Source organism: Pangasianodon hypophthalmus, chromosome 17, assembly GCF_027358585.1.
Source record: "Pangasianodon hypophthalmus isolate fPanHyp1 chromosome 17, fPanHyp1.pri, whole genome shotgun sequence".
Classification (NCBI taxonomy): domain Eukaryota; kingdom Metazoa; phylum Chordata; class Actinopteri; order Siluriformes; family Pangasiidae; genus Pangasianodon; species Pangasianodon hypophthalmus.
In genome coordinates, this window is record NC_069726.1 from 5,591,396 (window position 1) to 5,615,679 (window position 24,284).

The following is a 24,284-nucleotide window of genomic DNA, read 5'->3' on the forward strand; positions in this document are numbered from 1 at the left end:
ACTATACTTACTATAGACTCTGTTCATCTGCATTAATGCTCAGCAGTTTATTTAAATTATGCTTCTGGATAGTAAATATAGTAATTACTTTTTATTCCCTACCATTAACACTTAAGGATCAAAAAAGCAAAATGATACTTAGACTCTTGGACTGGGTCTCAGCCTTGATATTAGCCTCATGGCCTGGGTCTTGGCATTGACACTAAGATTCTTGGCCTGGGCCTCAGATTTGATTCTAGGACTCTTGGCCTGGGACTCAGATTTGGTACTTAGAATCTTGGCCTGGGCCTCAGCTTTGATACTTGGACTCTTGGCCTGAGCTTCAGCTTTGATACTTGAACTCTTGGCCTGGGTCTCAACCTTGATACTTAGATTGTTGGCCTGGGTCTCAGCATAGACACTCAGACTCTTGGCCTGGGTCTCAGGTTTGATATTAGACTCTTGGCCTGGATTTTACCTTTGATACTTAGATTCTTGGCTTGGGACTCAGTATTGGTACTTAGGCTTCTAGCCTGGGTCTCAGCTTTGATAACTACATAGATTCTTGGCCTGGGTCTGTGTATTGATACTTAGATTCTTGGCCTGGTCCTCAGCTTTGATAATTGGAATCTTGGCCTGGGTCTCAACCTTGATGCTTAGACGCTTGGCCAGGGTCACATCCTTGATACCAACATAGATTATTGACCTGGGTCTCAGCATACACACTTAGACTTTTGGCATGGGTCTCAGCATTGACAATTAGATTATTGGCCTGTGTCTCAGGCTTAATATTTAGACTCTTGGCCTGGGTCTCAACCTTGATACTTAGATTGTTGACCTGGGTTTCAGCATAGACACTTGGACTCTTGGTCTGGGTCTCAGGTTTGATATTAGACTCTTGGCCTGGGTTTTACCTTTGATACCTACATAGATTATTGGCCTTTGATGCTTAGATTCTTAACCTGGGACTAAGCCTTGATACTTAGATTCTTGGCCTGGGTCTCAGTCTTAATGCTTAGATTCTTGACTTGGGACTGAGCCTTGATGCTTACATTCTTGACCTGGAACTCAGCCTTGATGCTTACATTCTTGACCTGGGACTCAACCTTGATGCTTACATTCTTGATCTAGGACTCAGTCTTGATGTTTAGATTCTTGGCCTGAGACTCAGTACTCACAATCTGGATTTTGGTTTTAACAGTTACACTCTTCTTGTTAGTACTTAGTTAGTAGTCATAATCTAGATGTCAGTACTCAGAGTCTTGGTTTTGGTGTTAGTCTTTTTTTTTATTTTGATCTCAGCCTTTATCTGGCACTTAACATTAATAGTTTTGGTCTGTATCTCAATTCTCATAACCTTGGCCTGATATGGATTGATATTCTGAGTCTGGGGGTCTCAATACACCAGGCTAGATGTGCTCAGCATTTGATGTCTGGTTTCAGGAGCAAATGCAGTCAGATCAGCACCATTGGTGGTGGAGAGCACTGTCTAACACGTCAGTTAATGCACTTGTAATCATGTAATGTGGCTTCCTCTCATGTTCCCCTCTTGATCTTGTTCTTAACATTAGTTCTGTATGTTGCTGTATGAATATATTTGTGTCAGTGAGTTGGCTTACTCTTTGTCAAAGATATGAGTATTATGACAAGAAGTTATAACAATACAAGGCCATTTTAGGTTCTTGGTGAAAGAATTTGGTGAAAAATCTCATGTTTTTAAACTACTTGTCCATTGGGCTGCTTTTACTACACAGGCCTAGCAACTCTTATTATAGCATATACTACTTCAGGAACACATCCTGTACATCAGTTTCCTCACATCTACAAAAGATGGAATATGGTTACACACTTATTAGCTTATTCGTATTATTGCCCTCCACAACGTTTACTTCTTTTGATATAAGAGTCATTTTAAGGGATTTTAATAAGAACTTCATTCATTAACATCTACTTATGTAGGCCACATTAAGTTGTGTTTTGTGCTGTTCCTTCTTGCATACATCCATCTGATCTACATCTCTAGTGTGGTTGTGTTAAAAAGGTACATGTTTTAAATTTGTCTAGGCAGTGTTCTATGTGAATGGCTAGTTGACTAATCGGCCTCAAGGAAGCCCTGTATGCATCTGTGTAATTAAATTGTCTTGTCGTGTTTCATAAGGATGTAGATACAGAGTTTTATTAGCTAATGTAGGCTGTTTATCAATGAAATTAATAAATATAACCTAAATACACCATCGCTGCAAAAAGTACACATGAAGTTCTACAAGAATTACCTCAACAAGTTATTGTTAAAAGGCCTGTTTTTCAGTGGCAGTAATGAGTGTAATTTGGAGGCTAATTTCCTCATCATAAAGAGCTTAGCTAAGGAAATGCTGTTAATTAATAGGCTACAAAAGTGGCAGAGTATCACTAGGAACCCACTTGTGTAATCTGACTCTGACTGCTATTCTTGATTTCAGCCCAGACTGTGTTTCTGCTTTCTTGTGGGAAAAAAAAAGAATAAACTGCATTTTGAGGTGGTTCTTCTTTAAATTAAGGGGGGAAAACACGCTAAAATACTTGCATATGAGTCTTGTATAATTAACACATGATCATCATTGGTGACCAAGATTTATTTGGTAATGAAATTCTGTTGGCATTTTTTAGTTTAAACCTATTTCATGAACATGTTAGTCTATTTTCACTTTGGTTAATGGTTTACTACATTGCCTACAATGCTGCTGGACTACCTGCTGATAGTTGCGCCACTGGGATTTAGCCATCACTTCATGTCTACTTAAAGATCAAGTTCCAAAACTTCAACTTTCATGCTAATACTGCTGTCAGTGCCATCATTCGTCATCTCGTAGATGGCTAAGTAGCCGAATCAAGTCTGACACAAACGTATCGTATAGCTACATTACATTCTGGAGTCCAACATTTGCCCCAATGTCTCCACTATTCCAACATTGGATTTCTCATTAATATGACTTTGAGTCTCACTGGCAAATTGTGAGTGAGAAAGGAAGTTCTTGCTCTTTTGCTTTTAGGAGTGAAAACGTATCCCTTATTTCTGAGATTGTTGGGTTTTTTTTCTCATTAAACGCCATTGTAAGTGGAGATCAGCATGGCACATAACCTCGTGGAAATAAACAAAAAAACAACAGCACCTACCAACAAATTAGCACCAGAATCACTAAACACATCACAGTATAAACAATATCAACATATTTATTGTATTGTAATTCTTTTGCTATCAATTCTTTCCCTGTGTGTTATGCTGTGTGCCCTTACTCAGTATGGCCTAGAGTCACCTGTGTTTAAAAAAAAAAAAATCATTGAAGCTTTTTGTCAAGTGCCAACTTTTACAAAGATTTGCCATTGTACCTGTCCAAACGTTGTATTGTACACGGTCTTTTTGTGGGTCAACTCTCACAAATCCTCCACAGCAGTTTGTCATTTCATTTTAGCCAAATAGGTTTGAAGTTTAGAGTTGATGGATTTCTGGTTTTCATGCCACTTTTTCTCCCTTCTTTGATGAAAAGCGATGATCAGCAGCTAGCAGCGGATTTGAATGTTTTGACTTGCACACTGTTTTTTTTTCTTCTGGTAGAAAAATTTACATTGAGATGGAAAAGAGTAATACGAAGGCGGTGCCGATTGATTTAATTTGCATGTGAAGTGAATAGCTCACCATACATGGTGCTACAGCAACGGCATTTGAAAATGAGTGTTTTTCCTGCAGCAATTAACATACAAAGGACATTGAGGTTGTGAATAGCAAGCGGGGAGAATGACAGAAGGTTGGGCTTTGAGAAGAGAAAAGAGCACGCTGATCATTTGCTTTGAATAGACATGGACGCCAGGGTTGAACTCAGACAGACACAAACGGAGCGTTCAACAAAAGCCATCTTTGCCTTTTAAATCCGTTCCACCCACAACATTCTTTTCATCATCGTGTTATTTAAAACAGCTTCCACCATCCTTGCAAAGTGTTGTTGACAGCAGCATACCGTCAGAGAACAACCCGGGGAGCGCTGGAGTCTCCATCATGTCACCCCACATAAAATATGATGTAGTGCGTAAAATGAACAGCCTGTTTGTTGTGTTCTTCAGGAGGAACCGCGTCCAGGCAGAAGGGCTTCCTGGGCTGCATCCGGTCACTGAAGTTGAACGGGAAGACGCTGGATCTGGAGGAGCGAGCGAAGATCACACCTGGCGTCCGCCCTGGATGCCCGGGCCACTGCAGCAGCTACGGGCACCTGTGTCAGAACCAGGGCCAGTGCCTAGACAAGCATAACGGCTTCACCTGCGACTGTGGAGCCTCGTCATACACCGGCACCTTCTGTCACAAAGGTGAGGAAAGGAACGCCTCAGCTATATTTTACACACCGTACCTTTAAGACTGATGTTACTGCATTGTATACATAGTTGATGACTGAAAGAACTGAGGTGCTACTTATCCTTGGTCAACATTCGTATTAATCAGTGAAAGCTAGTAAGTGGGAAGTTACTCACACATTTCCAAAATCCTAACAGCGCAGCCTGAGTCAACCAGCCATCCGGCAAATATTGACTGGTTGAGGTGCGGAGGTATTATGAACCCAGAAGTGCTTTTGACAAGAAATTGGCCCTTCATCTGTGGAATTTAGAGTAATATTACCAATATAATTCTCATACCTGACTGCAAATGTGGCATCTCTCACACAATGCACAAAACATCTGGAAAATGCTGATAGAATGCAGATAGACAGGAGACGGAGAAGTGTTGAACTGCATTCTGACTTTTCCTGCGAAGAGAAATCTGAAAAATCCCAAAATGTTCTCTGTCTGGTTGACTGTAATACTTAATAGCGCCATATCATTGTTTTAGAACCCAGTAGTAAATAGTATAGATAGAGACTTCTTCTTCTCTCTCCACTTCTTCCCTCTAGACATTTCAATAGTTTTTATTTCAGGACACCTGTGTGATTGCTAGCACACGATGCCCTCAGGTGTTTACTGGGCCTCAGATGCAGAAGTATAAACCAGGCTTTACCTTTAAGTTAGTTTGTCACTCCAACAAGGGCTAACATCCCACCCTAATGTTAGATAATTAACTAGAAAACTGGATAAGATAAATGTTAGCTAGCTTGTTAGCTGCCCTAATGATAGCTAACCGGCTACTCTAATGTTAGCTAGCTTGCTAGTATTCTCAGTTTTGGCTTTCAATTACATAGTGTAATAGTTTAACCTAATATTAGCTGATATTTTTAGCAAGCTTTGCTAGCTACTAAATTCAAATAGCTGCTTGAAAGGTAATGTTACCTAAGCTATGCCTGGCTAATGTTGCTAATTGTATCTCTAATTTAAAACCATTATTTTTTTAGCAGTTTACTGAGACTAAAGAATTTGTTCTGATTTAACATCTTGACCTGAGGACATCTGTCTGTTTTTTTTAAATCCATTATCCATAATCCACTATTTTTAAATCCAGACAATTGTTTAGTTGCTTTAATTCATTTTTAGCCATGTTAGCATCAAATCTTTTATCCGTCAGACACTGAAGTTTATCTCTATTTATCACTCTTTAACCTTCTTTGGTGTAACTAACTTCTCCGTTTCTCTTCCAGAGGTTTCTGCGTTTTTCCGACCCAGCACTTCGGTGACGTACACATTCAAGGAGCCGTACGAGTTGAACAGAAACGGCAGTGCAATGTCCTCCTCCATCTACTCGGACCTGACGCTGAAAGGAGAGAACATATCACTGAGTTTTCGCACCAGCCAGGCGCCAGTCATTCTCCTTTACGCCAGCTCGTACTACAGAGAATTCCTCGCTATCTTCCTCAACAGGAACGGTGTGAGATCTTGCGAATCCTTCCCATCTCATTTCTCTCCATCTTGCTTAAGCCTATACTTTCAAATTAGGGTGAAATCTCTTAAGACTCAAAGGCTAATAGATTCATTGTCAAGCTATTGATAGATAATAGATTTTAGTGGTCTAATCTAATATCACCACCAGCCACCACTGCTATGTAATAGGAAATGTCAGGGGTTTCCCAGGCCACTAGCATTAATCACCAACATTAATCGACACATAGAGCTTCCCTTAGCGTGACTGCACATACACCTGTTGTTACATGTTTAAGCTTTCCTTCTTTAACCTTATTAAACTGGTTCAATAAAGACTAAAATAAAGTACAGGTCTGCTGTTCAAGTGCCATAAAAGTTTGCGACATCTGTTTACTAAAGCAACTTTGCTCACTTTCGCAGGAAGATATTCCTCCTGACACTAAATGGCAAACTATTAAATAAGCACATATTATTGGTCCTGTAAATTTATTTACCATAGAGTCCTAGGAGAAGAGGAAGTGATCTAATTCCAGACTTTCAATATCCTACATTTCTCGGAGGTTTAACCGAGCAATAGCTCTACATTCTGAGTCACAGGCAATGAGGAAGAAGGACGGAATTTTACATTTCAAACACTTGAGGACACACTGGGGAGACATGCCTGTTAATCATATGCTAGTGACGGAGAAGCTGCTTTTGTGCTCGTCGTTAAGGCAATGACCTTTTGGGATAGTTAGCTTGGTCGTCTAAGAGAGATCATTAAGTGTCAATGGTTTTCGAAGATCCATATGAAGCATTTCCCTCAGCCTCTCAGGTCAGTTTCAGATTTTCTTTAATTAGTGACACTTCCAGTAAAGAGCTGCACAGGAGTGGATTGGGGACACCGGTAATGCCACATTTTCCTGAGTGAGAGTGAAATTAGATTTATTCCTGTGGTCAAAAATAGAACAGGCTTCACAGTTCTTCTCACAGTAATGAAAGGACTCATGCTTCTCACTAACCCTCTTGTCAGTATAATTTTTTTTTAATCTGACTGTCACATTTGCTAATGTTTATTGGATTCCATTCATCCATCTACTTGTGCAATGTTTCCTGTGCCACTGGATGCCACCCAACCCCAAAGCATAAAAGATCTACCCCCATGCTTAACAGTTGGCCGGTTTTCTTTCCATCAAATGCTGCTCCTTTTTTCTCCAAGCGTACTGCCTTTGATGATAGTGGCCAAAGCGTTTAGAGAGTTTCTAAAGAGCTTATCTACGTAGATATTGTTTTGCATAAATCACCTGTTCACTTTTGTATTGAGGTCACAAATAAGGTTTCCTTCTGATGACTCTTCCATGCAGATCATGTTTGTACATGCAACATTGCCCAGTAGAACAGTACACCACCACTCTTCTGTCAAAAATCAACAAAATATGAAATATGGGTGCTGAAGGCTTTGCATACGACTGCACTTTAGTGTTTTCTCTGCTCCAACACATGCAAAACACTAAAATGTGCAAGGTTCGAGCTGCCACTGTTGGGCCCTTGAGCAAGGCCCTTAACCCTTTCTGCTCCAGGGGCGCTGTATCATGGCTAACCCTGTGTTCTGACTTCAACTTCCTAAGAAGTGGGGATATGCAATGAAAAGAATTTCACTGTGCTGTAATGTAGAAATGACAAATAAAGGCTTCTTCTTCTTACTCCAGGACCAGGGTTCAGAAGTGGTGGTATTCACAATACAAGCTTTATTATTATAATTTTTTTTTTATTTTTTGATCTTGTCTTGGTCTTGACCTTAATTCTCGATTGTGAGAAATTGTGATAAGATACAATTAAAAAAAAAAAAAAGATGAATGTATGTTTTAAGACCTTCCCCCTCCTCTAGCGCTGTCTGCTCTCGCTTATAAGATCTTTTTGCAGTTATGGTCTTATACTTTCCTTCATATTTTTAGCATTATATCCATTCATCTTGGTCTTACGACTCTCTAGGCTTGGTCTTATCCTTTTTTAGACTTATTCTCAACTGGTAAATCTAGTCTTATACTCTTTTAATAATGTTTAATGATCTGATCAGCTGAAGGAATCAGTGTTAGATGGGGCAGTTGACAGTTTCGCAGATCGCTGACAGTTATAGACGTCTCCACATGTTACTCCACATGTAAAATGATGTGTGTTCCTTAGAGTATAAAGGTATCCAATAGATATGAGTGAGTTCACTCAAGAATATTTATACACAGTATTCATTTTGACAGTATCTAAAGGGTCCCAGCTCTGTATTTCTAATCAAACAGACAGATAATTTAAAAAAAAAAAGTATTAAGAAAGCAGTACTCTTGACTAATACAGTGATATTATTTTTGGGAAAATTATATATTTGATATTTTGATATTTTTACTTGCTCGATTTCTCATGTACATTACATGCACATGTTTTCGTGTTTAAATAGAGGTGGCTACTAATACCTCAAATATATGAAAAAGAACTTCATTTGGTGTGTGTTATTGACAGTGGATTAAATACTAATCTTCTTAACAGACAGCTTTATAGTGCCATAAATGTGAGTTAGTGTTGTTGCACATTGATGTTCCCTTCCTGCTGTAATCAGGTAGATTATAGATTATAGATTCATTGTGACTGTTTCCTACAAAAGGACTGCACTGGCAGCATCTCATGTGTAACAGGATATCCTGTGCTTTTTGAAGGTCAACTGGAGGTGAAGTACAAGCTGCAGAATAACAGAGACGCTGACGTCTTCAGATCAAGTGTGAAGAACCTGGCCAATGGACAGCTGCACCGAGTGTCTGTCAGGAGAGTCCTGGAAAGCCTCAGTATTCAGGTCAGACAGACGGTATTCATTTCAGTGAGATATCACTTTTAAATGGTTATATACAGTATTTGTACTTTTAGTGAGCTTTTCCAGGTATAAAAACAAGAAATTCTGAGAAAAAATCATTCATCTGATATACAGCAATACACATACATGAAAGTACATTAGCATAAAGAGATCTAATATACTCTGATTTAGCCGGATCTATTTAATAAGTTTAATTTAGATAGCGAGTTTCTCATACACAAGTTCACTTTATATAGGGAACAGACAGGAAGACAAAAAAAATTGGAAAAAATATAACAAATCTTATCAAAAAACAATCAGTCCAACAGAAACTAAGAAGCTTTTTATTGAGTGTAGTGTTTATCCTTCTCAGGAGTGTGTTTTAAAAGTTTGGTTTTATTATATTTTTTAGAGTATTGTCTGAAATTGTTCCCATAGTTCCACTTAGCTAGCTAAATTAACATGATCTGGTAGCTAGTTGGCGTGACTTGTTAGCTAAACACCTTCGAATCATGTTTTTTATGCATGTATGATCATTTAAAAATTAGAAACGGATTAGATTAACACATACACGTACTAAATATGACTCAGTTCTACTCAGTAATTATGCAGCTTTATACATTCTATAGTAACAACTGATTCATGGCGTCTTGTATAAAAGATGCTCCATATAAATGGATTCAAAAACAAGTGTAATTGTTGCTACGGGGAAGTTTTCTTAGAGGATACGTTTGTGTAACATTTTTGGAAGGAGTCTCCAGTGTCAGCGTTTTTTTTGGTAATATGAAGGAATAACTAGTGAGGGAATGACTTTTTACAGCTGCTATTACGTAAGTAGTAACAGGAACTAAGTTATTTCTTGGACATTCCACAACATTAAGTGTAACTGTAAAAGGATAAAAAGTATGACCTCATTGTTTGAATTAAAATAAAATGGTTAGAGTTGGCAAATTGCTGTGGTGTAAGAGGAATAAAACATTTCACACCACAGGAATATTTATTATCTTTCTATGACAGCACATTGTGTTGTTCTTCCTTACATAACTTTGCTGATGGAAATCAAGATGGAAACTGATTCACTGTAGCCCCTGTATAACTCTGTACTTCATCACGTTATGATGGAAGAAAATAAACTTTGGTTCATTCTAATGTGCCTCTAAAATGTCATGTTGAAAGAGAAGTTGTACTTCCTTCAGTTCATTCACTTCAACCCTCGAGTCAATACGCAATCTGCTGTGTCGAGCCGAAATGCGTCTCGGACGAGTGTTACTCGGTAGATAACCTTCACCAATTAGTCTAAGCCTTCATGATAATTGCGTTTCAAAGATGTGAGCTCATCTCGGCAATCTTTCTTTCCCGATTCGAGCACTTCCCAATTTGTCTTTCCCCGCGGAGCAATAAGAGGCCCTGCGCCACACAACGGCATGTTTAAACGGCTTTGAAGAGCAGCTTTAATTAAAAAAGCCTCGCTGTGGACGAATAACGCTCCTGAGCATTCGAAACATGAAAGTGCTAAAGCCCTTTTCAGCATGACAGTCATCCCTGTTTACTCAAGCTCCTTTGCATCTCCTAGATTGATCAGAACGCGAGGGAAGACTTCAACCTCTCATCAGATGTTGACTTCAATGCCATCAAAGCCATCGTCATCGGGAAAGTGCCTGGTGAGTAAGACCATTAAAATGCTGTCAGCGTCTGTCTGGGCTGCCTCTTAGAGAGTACTCTGTAAAAAAACATGTAAGATTGTTTGCTCTCATCCGGACAGTGCTTTCAAGCTTCTGTTCCCAGCCTGTGCTTTCAGTTATAACAGGAAAAAAAAATGGAGCTAAGTGCCAGCCTCAAAGAAAGGCAGGTGGAATGTCCCTATAATTGATCATTATGGATTATTATATGCATTTTAGAGAAGGGCTGGAAAGATGAAATGTCTGGAACATGTAACTGCTTCAAGGGGCAGGAGATGATTGTTCAGACAGGCAGCGAAGTGAATTAAGGGTGTAATGTTGCTAGGTCTTCAGAAAAAAAAAATCTTGGCCCGATCCCGAGTGGCAGAACTCCCCCTCCTCTCCCCTCCATCCCCCCACCCGAAAATATTCGATCCTCCAAGGACATCTTCATTGTTTGACTCACCACATTGTTTCACTCTTTAATCAATTCCTATTGCCGTGAGAGCATCTGACCAGATTACGCAGATTCCCACATCTGCCTCGATCTGATTTTCTGTATCCTGGAGGAGGCCTGAGCTGCAATATTTAGCATAATCTCTTCTGTATTGTTAGCATTAGCACATTTCTCCATAACGCCATGCGGGGAGAGTGGCAGAGTTTAAAGCGGAAACATAAAAGAGCATTCTCTGTCATTCCCAACAAAGCCAGGCATCGATCGTTACACTGTAATAAATACAGAATAAAAGATGAAACTCACATAAAGGGGGAGAAGAGTAAAAATTAGGGGTCGAGTCTGACATCCATACATCCATCCATCCATTCTCTGTACCGCGTATCCTACACGGGGTCATGGGGGAACCTGGAGCCTATAGCAGAGGACTCAGGGCATGGGACACCCTGGATGGGGTGCCAACACATATTCAAACACTACGGACAATTTGGAAATGCCGATCAACCTACAACACATGTCTTTGGACTATGGGAGGAAACTGGAGTACCTGGAGGAAACCCCCAAAGCATGTGGAGAACATGCAGACTCCATGCACACAGGGCGGAGGCGGGATTCGAACCCCCCAACCCTGGAGGTGCGAGGTGGTAAATGAGCTAATCACTAAGCCACTAAGCCACCATGCTCCCTGAGTCTGACATCAGGACCAATATTCACAAAGCAGGAGTCTTGAGACTCCATGAACACAAAACATTGGTCAAATCGCTTCTGTTTTTTTTTATTCCACAAATCCACAATAAACATGTCAGGAGCTTTTTGTAAAAATGGTAAAAATTTTTTTTTAAAAAGCACTGAGGATGACTCCCAAAACTTTAATCAATGCCTCCTAGGTTCCTCGATCGTACATCCTTCAGCCCGTGACCCACAAATCGATAGAAGTCCACCATTGTTAAGGACATAATTCTTAAAACTCAGTTGGAGGAGAGAAGAGGCTTTTATGTCAAGGATACACAAGTGCTTCCACAAGTGCAGAAGTCCTTTTATAGCGTGTAACTGCAATGTAAATGTGTATAAATACAGTATCATTTCCAATACATGAAACAATAATAAGAACCACAGATATAATCATTTGAATCAAACTGAATAAACGAATTTGAATGAATTAAAATGTGCCTTGCTTTTAAAATACCAGTATAAGAAATGAGTGGTAGAATACTTTTTAGGCTAGAACATAAACAATTACGCATGTGATGTACACTTTTGTTTAAGGCTAATTCAGAGTGTAATTGCTGTTATGTGTAAGCATATGTGACACCACTTTATTAGGAACAGCGATGGAACCACTCTGTTGTAGGTTATTCGCCTCAAGGTTTGATGTGTTGCGCATTCTGAAATGCTTTTCAGTTCGCCACGGTTGTAAAGAGTAGTTATCTGAATTACCATAGCTGGCTTTTCTCTATCACTCGCTGGATGTTTTTTGTTTTCCGCACCACTCTGTATAAACCCTAGCGAATGCTGTGTGTGAAATTCCCAGGACTTCAGAAGTTTTTTTCAAATACATTTTCCCCATTCTGATGTTAGATGTGAACATTATCTGAAGCTCTTGTCCCTTCATTCCTTGATTCCTTTCTTTACACCCTTACATCACTTCCTCAAAGGGTGAAGTGAGGAAGGGACGTGAGAGTTTAAGAAATGAGTAAGCAGTCATTATGTCTGTTTTAGTCATATTTATTACCAGATTTGATTACTAATCCTCATAATTACTGCATTAAATGCATACATAGACACCGAACTACAACAACGAAGAGTCACTAATATATTGAATATGATTTTGGTGTATTTAAACACTAATACTGCTAACACTGGGAGGTCGCTATTGAAGTTAAATGTTCTTATGTCACATAATCCACACGTTAATCCAGTATAGTCGTTTTTTACACGATTATGTTAATATCCTTTTGGATAATGCTGCTTGAGGCTGCCTAAATAAACATTCAGAAAACGTCTATGAAGTTGTTAAATAGTGACCTTTACCTAGTAAAGTAAGTGTAGCCATAATGAAAGTTATTTGTAGCCCATGGCAAATAAACACACACACACACACACACACACACAGAGACACACACACAGACAAATAGACAGATGTCTTCTTGTATGCATCATTACATTATATTAGAAGATGAAGAAGAAGAGGAAAAAGAAGAAGAAATAACACTAAATGAATTTAAATCATTTAACTAATATGTACAACACAAGTATAATATGTCTAATATTGAGCAAAAATAAAGAAATGCAGATAAAACTTGCAAAAAGAAAATAAATAATTAATAATAATTATTATTAATAATTAAAAATAATTTACTAACAAATACTAACAAATAATAGTACGGATAAATTGTGCAGTATTTTTTTTATTATTATCGGAACCCTGATTAATTATTTCTTAATGGTTTATCTCCTTTTCTTCGTTTTTATTAGCTCCTTTTCTTCATTTTTTATTTATTTGTACATGTTAATTGAGTCATTTGAATGCATTTAATTGAATTGTGTTCTTTTTTTCTTCTTAATAGAAAATTACCCACAGTAGATTTTATATAAGAGGGAGAGAGAGAGAGACAGAGAGAGAGAGAGAGGGAGAGAGAGGGAGAGAGAGGGGATGGGAGACAGACAGGCAGATAGAGAGAGGGAAAAACAGATAAAGAGAGAGACAAACCAAGAGAGAAGGGGAGAGGGGGGATGACACAGACACAGACCGAATGAGACAGACCAAGAGAGACAGAGAGACAGACATTGAGAGGCATACCAAGAGAGACAGAGAGAGAGAGAGAGAGAGAGAGAAACTATGATTTGATTCTGTTTGAACTTTGATTCTATCTGGCATAAAGAACCAAAAGTGTGGAATTAAAATTAGCAGCAAAAGAACTAAATTCTTCCCTTAGGAGCGTGGGGTGAGCCAGAGTTTCTGCCTAAACCCAGCACTGTTTAATATATACATTAACAAATTGGCCTCCATTTTAGATCGATCAGCGGCACCCGGTCTCACTCTAGAGCAGAACCTGGACCTGCTGTAGCAAACCTGGGCCCTGATGGTCAACCTCTGAATGAACAAAACTATTATTTTTCAAAAAAATGAGAGAGAGAGAGAGAGAGAGAGAGAGAGAAAAACAGATGGATTTTTTTGTAACTCATGACTATAGAGTGACTATATAGTGACTATGGAATGAACTCCATGGCAATTTTATATATATATGTGTGTGTGTGTGTGTTTGTGCATATATATCCACAGAATATGACGAGCTGGATGCAGAGATAACTCGTCTGGCTTCTCAGGGCTTTACAGGCTGTCTGTCAGTGGTCCAGTTTAACTCCATCTCTCCTCTGAAAGCAGCACTGCTCTATCCACACACCAGTCCTGTTATTGTCACAGGGACACTGACCGAGTCCAACTGCGGCTCGTCTTCATCATCCAGTCCCTACGCAGCCGAGACAACCCACTCACTGTCAGGTACAATGTGCCATATCACATCCATCTGAGAGCCAAAGTTCCTTCCGACTCCATCCTCCTGCAGCTCCTTGAAGCTTAGGCCTCAACTTGTCTTCTGGGTTTAAAGTTTTGAAAGGGATGACAGTATTTTTAAAGAGGAAAGAAGTAAACAACCACTGCAGCAAACTTTATTCTTAAACATAATATATTTCTGCAAATATTAATGTAGACTACTAAGTCAGTACTTAGTAACACCCACTTTGGCAGATATCACAGCTAGGAGTCTTTCTATTCTTGTTTAAGGAATTTTCACCCACTCTTCCCTTCCTTTAGAGCGTTTCTAGTTCTGAGGTAACCTTGGGCCATCTTGCATGCATCACATGTTTAAGATCTACCTACGTACAGTATTTTCAAAGATGTTCAAGTCGGTTGAGTGTGAGGGCCATTCCATAAGTTTTAGCTTGCATTGCAAAGTAGTTTTGGATTATTGTTCTGTTGTAGAAGCCAGTCTCTTCACTCTTCACAGCTTCAGTTTCTTCACTGACTGTGTCACATTTGCTTCCAGAATTTGCAGGTACTTACTGGAATCCATTTTTCCATCTACCTGTGCAATCTGCAGTGATTCCTGTGCCACTGGCTGCCACACAACCCCAAAGCATAATAGATCCACCCATGCTGAAAAGTTGATGTTCTTTTCATCAAATTGTGCTCTTTTTGCTCCAAACATACCTTTAGTGATTGTGGCCAAAGAGTTTGAACTTCTTCAGTCCACAGGACCTGTTTCCAAAATGCCTCTGGCTTATCTACATATTGTTTTGCGTATATCAGATGTTTAATTTTGTGATGAGGTCGCAGGTAAGGTTTCCTGCTGATGACTCTTCCATGCAGATCATGTTTATGCAAGCAGCGCTGCACTCCTGTGTCAGCTAAACCTTCCTGCAGGTTCTTAATATCATATACTGAGTTTGCTTTGCTGTTCTGGCTAGGATGCCTGCAGTTCCGTATGAAAGTTTTCTTGCTCTTCCAGATTTGACTTCCACAGTTCCCCTTAACTGCCAGGTTTTAATGACATTTCGGACAGTGGAACTTGTGAGCTGGAGGTGCTTTGATATTGTTTTGTAGCTCTCTTCTTTGCAGGCATCACTTGCAGATCCTCAGTCAGCTGCTTAGAGGAGCTCATAGTTGTACAAGTTTTGAAGAATCAGAGAATTTAGTATTCTCTGGAATTGTTATTCCTACAATTCTTGACCTACATACAATGTCGTAATAAGTCAATTAAGGCCTAACAAGTTCTGAGACTTTACAACTGGAAGGGTGTCTAAACCTGTAGTTGTGTTTACTTCTTTTCACTTCAAAAATCATTCAAATATGTAATTTGGGTGCCCAAACTTTTTACAACTGTGTGTTATAGTAATTGCTACAAAAACAAAAGACATGATTTGAGCCAGTAGAAACTGATAGACATGAGGGTTAAATAAATAAAGGTATGTATGCATTACAGTAAGAACCACTTCCGTAAGTACAGGAAGTACAGGCTTTTCCTTTTAAAAAGACATGGCATGGCAAAGTGGGTTTTTTTCCATAACACTCTAAAGTAAAAAACACTTTGTCTGTAGCTTCGTGAAAGCCTGCATGCCGATAATTAAATTAAGGCTCAAATGTGGCCAATCGGTTATTAATCTGCAATTGAATTTGCATCCTCTTTCTTCTTTCGGTTTCCACTTTCGCGCTTTACTGCCTCTCTGCACCGCGGCCTTGTGAATGCTGAGTATGATGCTCTGTGTGTGTCTCTTCTTTCTCTCCTTTCCCTCTGCTGTAGATCATGTGGGCACTGTAGGAGAGCCCGTAGTCAATGCAATCAGCGGCGACTCGGCTTTGATTGGAGGTAACAGCCATCCTAGTGCACTTTGCTCGTTTTAAGTTGATGAGGAAATGAGTGTTCCTTCACAGAAGCTGATTCTGTTTGCTTTTTTCTTCCCTCCCTGCCTTTAACACGTCTGCACTTCTGCTGTACTTTTCCAAGTAGGACTGCTTACGCTGCTCCTACTGCAATACTATCGAATCGAAACCGTAAACTCTTTTTAGTTTATCACGATATCTGCTTATAACTTTATATTTTTTGAAGAGGATGATGTTAAACACCATTTATACCACAGAACAACATTGTTGAATTCTCAAATCGGATTGGTCAGAAGGTGATAGATTTTCTATACCAGCAGCTCTGACAGTAGTTTTGTCTGTAATTCAAATCACAGGTTTATATTAATGCACTTTTTTGAATATTTTATTGTTTCTATAGTAACAGCTCATTCACAGGGACTTGTGTGATACTTCATGCAAACAGATTTTTTAAAAACATGGTATTTATCAAAGAAAAACATGTAATTGTGTATATGGTGAAGTTTTCTGTGGGGAAATGGGTTTTTTAAACATTTGTGGAAGGAGTCTCCAGTGTCACAGGAGGTACTATTACCACCATAAAGCTGATTATTTTGGTATTGTATTCCTCTCACACCACAACAATTTGTTAGTTAGTTCCAGTATTCACTTATGTTATAGCAGCTATAAACAGTTGTTCCCTCACCAGCCTCTCTTTTTTATCCCTCTTGAACTTAATAATACAAAAAAAAATCCACTTGTTATGTAATCGAGAAACTTTCTGACGTCCTTGTGTCGGAAAAATTGAAGTTATAGCTTTCCTGTTAGAAAGCACTAACACTGGAGACTCATTCCATAAATGTGAAGTTGATATCTCCTTACAGAAAACTTCACCATATCAACAATTCCACAACTTTTTAATCTGTTTATGTGGCGTATCCATTATACAAGTCCTTGTGTAAACTTTTCTGTTTGCTCTGTTTTCTAAAAGGCTGTGCTTTGTATGTGTGTGTGTATGTGTGTGTGTGAGAGAGAGAGAGAGAGAGAGAGAGAGAGAGAGAGAGGATGTCGAGGGAATGACTGTTTATCACAGATATATAATGTAGGTGAGAACAGGAACTAACTTGTCTCTCGGACATTCCACAACACTAAATCTAACTATAAACCATTAAAATGTGTGACATGCCATTCATTAATCAATTAAACATTGTAATCATTGCTAACTCACTGTAGTATAAGCGGAATAACACACTCCAGACTGCAGTTATACAGAAATAATACACTTCGGGTGGTAGCGGCACTCAGCTTCCACGCTGTGCCGTATCACACCACCCCGGCGTTCGTTATTTGTGTATAGCAGCACAGTCTGTTGTGTGTTATTCCTTACTTAATCAACACCTTCTGACCAATCCGAATCAAGAATTCAACAGCACTGCTGTATAAGAATAAATAGCACACACAAAAATCTAGACACCCCACAGTTAATTTCTAGTTAATAGAAAGGAATTTCTTAAGGACACCAAAACTAATTTAGCATTTAAAGAAATTATTTGCTGATTTTAGGAACTTTTACTGCCATCTTCAAATATCCTCTACTCAACCAGAGTAATGTGGCATTAAATTAAGCTGAGATGTATTTTTAGCACTCCAATTAGACATCTCTTTTACCCTGCATAATTACATACACGCTGCACAACAGAATGTAATGAAAGATATGCTCAGGAAATGCCACCTTCTGACAGGAAGTACAGCTGATCCTTTGTGAAATAATACGTACGATCAAGTTAGAGGATCAAATGAGTCACAAACTTGAGTCCAAACTTCTTCGCTTAATTACATTAGTCAACTGATTATCCTAATTCCAGCCAAACTAGAACAAGTCTCTAAAATAAGATTAATATAAAATTCATAAAGGAGTCATTATCCACTTTAAATGCATGATCTAAGTATGTACCATGTTCCTTTTTGCCTTCAAGTTTCAGACGCGATTTATCTGACAAATCACATCAAATCTACTTGCACTCTTTATAAATGCGAAAGTGGCAACGCTTTCATAGCACCATTATTAAAAATATCACAGTGAGGCCATTATGAGAAGATGCTCAGCCCATTGAAGGGAGATGTATAATACCACAGTAGGTTTTATGGTTTTAATAAAAGATTGTGAAATCGCTGGAGCAGCAGGAGCACAGATGTGATGTAAGACCATTCCTTGGCACCTTGTTCCACATTACGCTCATATTTAATTTTGTGTTTTCCAGGCGTCATCGCCGTCGTGATATTTGTGATCCTAGCCTGCCTGGCTGTCATGGCGCGATTCTTCTACAGACGGAAAGAGACGTTTCAGACCCAGGAGTCGAAGGGAGCGAAATCAGAGGACGGTCCTGAAACGGCGTTTAACGCTGAGCCCAGCGCGCAGAGCGTAATCAGTGAAAGCCAAAAAGAGTACTTCATATGATAAAGCCTTTCCTTTTCATCATCGTCAAACTTTTGGCCTAATCCAGGATAGCAGGGGGACAGAAATGCCTCGCCAAGCCTTGACTGGGACGTTAGTGTTATTTGTGAATACACTGAAAAGATGTTCTGCAAATGCATCACTTGTGGTGTGTTGTGCAGAGAAAAAGCCTGAAAACGGTTCGATCAAAATGTGAAAGAGAACTCCGTAAAAAAAAATGGTTTTTTTTTTTGTACATAGGCTGAAACGTTCCAAAATTTGCCACAAATAACAGTGTTTCTAAGATGTGTACAATAATATTCATCGACTGTGAATATTCTTTTGAAATATACATGTGGAATATCTTTGTAACTGTTACCTTTGCCTTTTATTCGGGATTTATTGAAATGCCTCATTTCGCAGTTACACTGGAACTGGAAAACACCGACTGTGTCATACAGTGAGGTCCAAAAGACTGAGACTATTGTATCATTATATGCAAAATATTTCATTACAGACAATATTATGAACAATACCTTGAATGAAAGGTAGAAATCATAGGTAGAAAATATTTTTCAAAATTTCTGAAATGAAATTTCAGAATTTCATAGTATTCGGTACCTCCCGCTTTTGTTTTCGAGCCAGCATGGGCTTCACAAGATTGTGTAAAACCTGACGCTCTTGTGTTCGATCAGATCCATAGGATTGTTGTCTGAACAGGGACAAATTTGCTTGAATTTAAATAGCGACCTAGAAATAGAGCAGAATCTTGAATATTGAATATGCAAGATATTCATTCCTTTGTTTGTTAAATTAGATTTTTCAAAATTTTTAAATTTGTTTGTTTCCAGTTTCAAATGAAAAAAAAAATCTCAGATTTTCAGTGTAGTCTCACACTTTTGGACCTCACTGTATAACTTTGGTGAAATATACAGTATGTTGGAAGCAGTGTTGAGAATGTAAAGCTATCTGTGTAGCATATATAATATAATATATCTGCACACACACACACACTAATGAAGACGGGGTGTGTTCATCACTCCAGAAGGTCAACTGCTTTTTTTTTTTAAAGATAAATTGAATCGTCTTTGAAGATCAAAAACGAATCCGTAGCGTTTGATGTGCTCTCGCGTGATTGTTCAGTTCTTGGGTTGTGAGTGTTTTGCTCTGTGTGGACAGCAGGCCTTGTTTCTTTTGGCCGCTCTTACTCTCTATTAGACTGAAAGCTCTCAGCAAGCGTTCTTAAGGTTCCCCGTTGCTTTCTGTGCATTTCCTGGATGAAAATAAATTGTGATTTGCGCCTAAATGCCAACAAATGCTAATGTAAACCGACTGCATCGGGGGAGAGAGTGTGGAAATTTTAAACTTCCTGCACATTGGATCATTGCACACTGAAACACTTTAACTATGACTAAATTTTGGGAAAGAGTGTGAAAATTAAAGAAAATGAATGTTTCCAAGCGAACATTGTAAGCCTGGGAGATATTTCAGTGGAAAAATCAGTCAGTCCACTATCAAAACCTGTTCATCATTTAACCAAATGTCATCATTTATCAGAAATTAACACAACATACTTTGCTTTATGTGCAATTCTTGGATCAAAATAAATTGTGATTGCTTTTTAATACTGCCACATACCACATACTATGAACCAGCCATTCTAAGCACACTTTGTTCAGATATCATAGAGTACATTATTAGAAAAAGGTTAACTCTAGAACAGAGAATCGTTCTTTAGCTTGTGTGTCTGAGGGTCACAGATGGTTTTCCTAATAGAAAGAATTCCAAAAAGGAAGTAAAAATGGTAAACTATCTGAAGAACCCATCAGGAACCACTTTTTTAAGAATGTAAGGTCCAAAAGTTCACAAGTATTTGCATTTTTTATATTAAAAAAAATATTAGAAAATGGTTAAATTCAAAAACTTAGAAGTTTTCTTTATTTTGTCTCTCTATAACAGAACATTTCCCTATCAGACAGGGTTCCATGAAGAAACTCTTCAGGAAGCAAAGAACTCATAAGTATCTGAAGAACCCTTCAGGAACCATTTTTTTCCCATTGTAAGCTCCAAAAGATTAGAAAAAAGTTAAATCTAGATCCTAGAAGGTTTCTTTATCCTGTCTCTCTATAACAGTCTATAACGTTTCTCCTTTTTTTTAGATTAGATACACTATCATAAAAAAAGTTCAATCTAGAACTCCAGAAGGTTTCTTTATCTTGTCCCTGTATGACAGAATGTTCCCCTATCAGAGAGGGTTCCATGAAGAAAACCTTTAGGAAATAAAGAAGTCTTAACTATCCCAAGAACCTTTCAGGAACCCTTTTTAAGAATTCTGGGTCTAAAAGTTCATAAGTTCATAAGAAAAAGTGTAAATCAGGAACCTAGAAGGGTCATTTAACTTGTATGTGTACATCAGAGTGTTTACATATCAGAGAGGGTTCCTAAAAATGAAACACTTTAGGAAACAAAGAACTCTTAACTAGCTGAAGAATGCCTTTTTTTTTTAAAAGAATTCAGGGTCCAAAAGTTTGCAAGTTTTCACACTTTTTAGATTAGAAACCTTATTACAAAATGTTTAAATCTAGAATCTACTCTCACGTCTCTCTACGACACAGTGTTTTCCATATCTGAGAAGGTTCCAAGAAGAAACATCTGAAAAGCCCTTCAGAAACCATTTTTTTAAGTTTGCATGGTCCAAAATGTTCAAAGTTTTCACAATTTTTTTCAGAAACACTATTATAATAAGTTTAAATCAAGAACCTAGTAGAGTTCTTTAACTTGTCTCTCTACCTCAGAGTGTTTACATATCAGGTAGAAGAAAGAACCCATAACTACTGGAAGAACCCTTCAGGAACCTCCATTTTTAAGAATGCAGGACCCAAGGAACTTTTAACTATCTGAAAAAACCCTTCAGGATCCAAATGTTGAGAAGTTTTCACCTTTATTTAGATTAGAAAATCTATTAGAAAAGGGTTAAATCTAGACCAAAGAAGGGTTGTTATTCTTTCTTCAAGTATTTCTTCAACTTGGTTCTCTACAACAGATGGTTTTTCTATTAGAGAGGGTTCCAAGAAGAAGCCAACTGGAATACACGTAATGACCCTGCATTCTTTAAAACAAGGGATCAGAATTAAGGGTCAAAGGGTTAAGAATTCTTTGCTTCCTAAACTATCCATAGGACCCTTCAGGACTCCCCATTTTCCTAAGAATGCAGGGTTCACTACCAAGTTTCATCAATTACAAAAACTAAATACAAACTTTGACTCACTTATGATACGAGAATAAATCATTAAAACTAAGACAGATGGTTGAGAATTCCCAGTATGATATTGTCCCTCTAGGGGAACCATTAAAGGGTCTAAGAGTTTGGTTCTAACCCCTTTACGAGGCCAAAAAAAACCCTTAATTATCCAATGAATCCTTAAAGAAGCCGACTTTAGCTCATCTGTTTTTCCATCAATGGAAAGGAACCACCGTAGAACCACCACTGACCAGATATTGTTTGAGTACAGCAGTTTCACTGACATAGAACTGGTATGTTAGGTGGTCTTCCAGTGGTACAGGTGTACTGCATCTGAAGATTCTGCTCACCCACTTTCAAAACAATTTTCCATGACGCCATATATTTCCGTTCCTGTGTTCTAAATGTTGCCGTATACGGACCTCTTTTATCATCCATTAGTCTTAAGACCCTTGCAAAGCACACTGAAAACCTACTCCCTGTTGCTTTTCAAGCATTTTCTTGGATAAAAATAAATTGTAACTGCTTCATATTGCTACCAACGAGCACCATAGCCCACCTGCAGGAGCTCAATTTGACAAATGTTTCATAAAAGCCAAAGCGTTTTCGCTGATTAGTGCTTTCTTTTGTAGTCCAATTTTATGGTAATTCAGTGGAAATACACTACTTAGCTCAGCTAACAGGCTGCCAGCAGAGACAATGTGACCACGATAAATAGCAGGTTGTCGTGATATTTCTGAAAATGGCGCCTGCCACACCTCTGTGATTTAAGCCAATAATTGAAATATTAAAATGAACATTGCAAGCCCTCTTGTGCTGAATATTAAACTTTAAAATGTGCATTTCAATCTCAACTTACCTGCTGGTTTGTGTTCAGTTTCTGGATCCGTTTTGATTACTGTATATATAAATATAAATCTATTTAACTTCTGTTCATTCTATATATCTATACAAAATTGTCCACTGTATTAGAAATACCTGCTCTTTCATACAATTATCCAATCCGCCATCTTTTGGAAGCAGCACGAAAAGCATCTCAAAGTGGCGTACAACACATCAAACTTTGGAATCTAAGCCTCCTCTGGTTCCAAGCTCCTGATATAGGTAACATTTTCTACAATTTCCAACCAACCAGCCTATCCAACGTTTCCAATGGCCATACATTTTTGAATGCTTTGTCAACTATTAGTTATTAAATCGAAACCCAAAAACCAAGGTGTGCAACATTTTTTTTTTTTTTACCAAGGAGGCTGAATTGTTTGTGCATCAGCATGGTACTGACAGTCTTTATATGATTGCAGATAATTAGATAATCAGATAATAATCACATTATCAGAATAAAAATCTTATAACATTAAAATGAACATGTGAAACTGGAAAGACTGCAGCATTAAAATATTACATTCCACCTGCAACATATAAGATGTATGACTCTTTTTTTTCCCCTTTGAGCAAGGTTGCTAAATACAGAAAAAAACATGTCCCAAAAAAGACTAGATTAGATTAGAACTAAAAAATAATATGTTAAATCCATTTGTAAGTAGCCTGTACACTTTGTGAATTTTCTGGATATTTCAGTGTACGCGTGTTTGTAATGACTGTAATTTTACCACCACATTAGCTTTTAGACAGGAAAAGTAATGGGGTATTTTTGTCACAACTAGCAGATCTCAATAAAGTCTCCAAGTCCTAGAGCCTGTCTAATTTTTAACTTGGATAAAACTTCCAACTAGAATTAAGCCTATTTGTATAAATGTACCTGTCAAGACTGATAAAAAGGTGTCATCTTTCATAGAAGTACATCATACTATATTATATCATAGCATGTATGGAGTCAGTATGATGGAGGAAATAAATAAAGGATGCTACATACTGTATCTTGTAATGATGAGGAGCCTAATTTTCCCAACTGGACATTGCATTAGCCACTGTAGTGCTACACACTAATGGAAAATCACAACTCTGCAGTTTAACCAAGCAGAAGGCACAATCTGGTGTCTCAGAAAAACATGTTAAAGGCCACATTATGGAGTTTTCCATTCAGGTCTTTTAAGTGTTTTTTTTTTTTTTTTTTTATGAAAACTAATAATAAATCAAAAATTAAAAAAAAAAAAACAAATGGAGTGACATATACAGTACTGTGCAAAAACTGTAGAACAAAGACGCCTTCAAAAATAATGAAAATAAATGTTTCTACATTCAAAAAAAAATTACAGGGTGTCCCAAATGTCTCCATACATAAGGGAAATTAACACATTTTTAGCAAAATGTCTTTCGACATTTTTTTCATACTTAGTTTATATTATTTAGATAGCCTTTAAGAATGCCTTTACAAAAGAACGTATTGAAATCATTCTCATGGCTGGATCGGGAAGCTGTCGCAAGGTTTCGATGGACTTTAACAGGAGACATGGTAAACAGACATGGACGTCCACGAACATCCACTGACGAAGGCACAACCGACGTGGTGCTGGATATATAGTCCCCTATGTATGGAGACTTTTGGGACACTCGGTATAAAGAGCAGTAAACA

At 38.1% G+C, this 24,284-nt stretch overlaps 1 protein-coding gene across 3 annotated transcripts in view; it reads left to right on the forward strand.

The window, feature by feature from the left end:
• Nucleotides 1–23,618, forward strand: part of cntnap3 (contactin associated protein family member 3) — a 131,112-nt gene extending 107,494 nt beyond the window's left edge. The window contains exons 18-24 of one of the 3 annotated variants that reach the window (XM_026943943.3): nt 4,075–4,314; nt 5,571–5,795; nt 8,475–8,608; nt 10,179–10,266; nt 14,001–14,219; nt 16,018–16,083; nt 18,338–23,608. In XM_026943943.3, the coding sequence (XP_026799744.3) occupies nt 4,075–4,314; nt 5,571–5,795; nt 8,475–8,608; nt 10,179–10,266; nt 14,001–14,219; nt 16,018–16,083; nt 18,338–18,534 (1,169 nt within the window). In that variant the 3' untranslated portion in view covers nt 18,535–23,608. Of the gene's footprint in view, nt 1–4,074; nt 4,315–5,570; nt 5,796–8,474; nt 8,609–10,178; nt 10,267–14,000; nt 14,220–16,017; nt 16,084–18,337 lie in introns of all 3 variants that reach the window. The other 2 variants (XM_026943945.3, XM_026943944.3) reach the window with 2 other exon arrangements.
• Nucleotides 23,619–24,284: the final 666 nt, after the last annotated feature.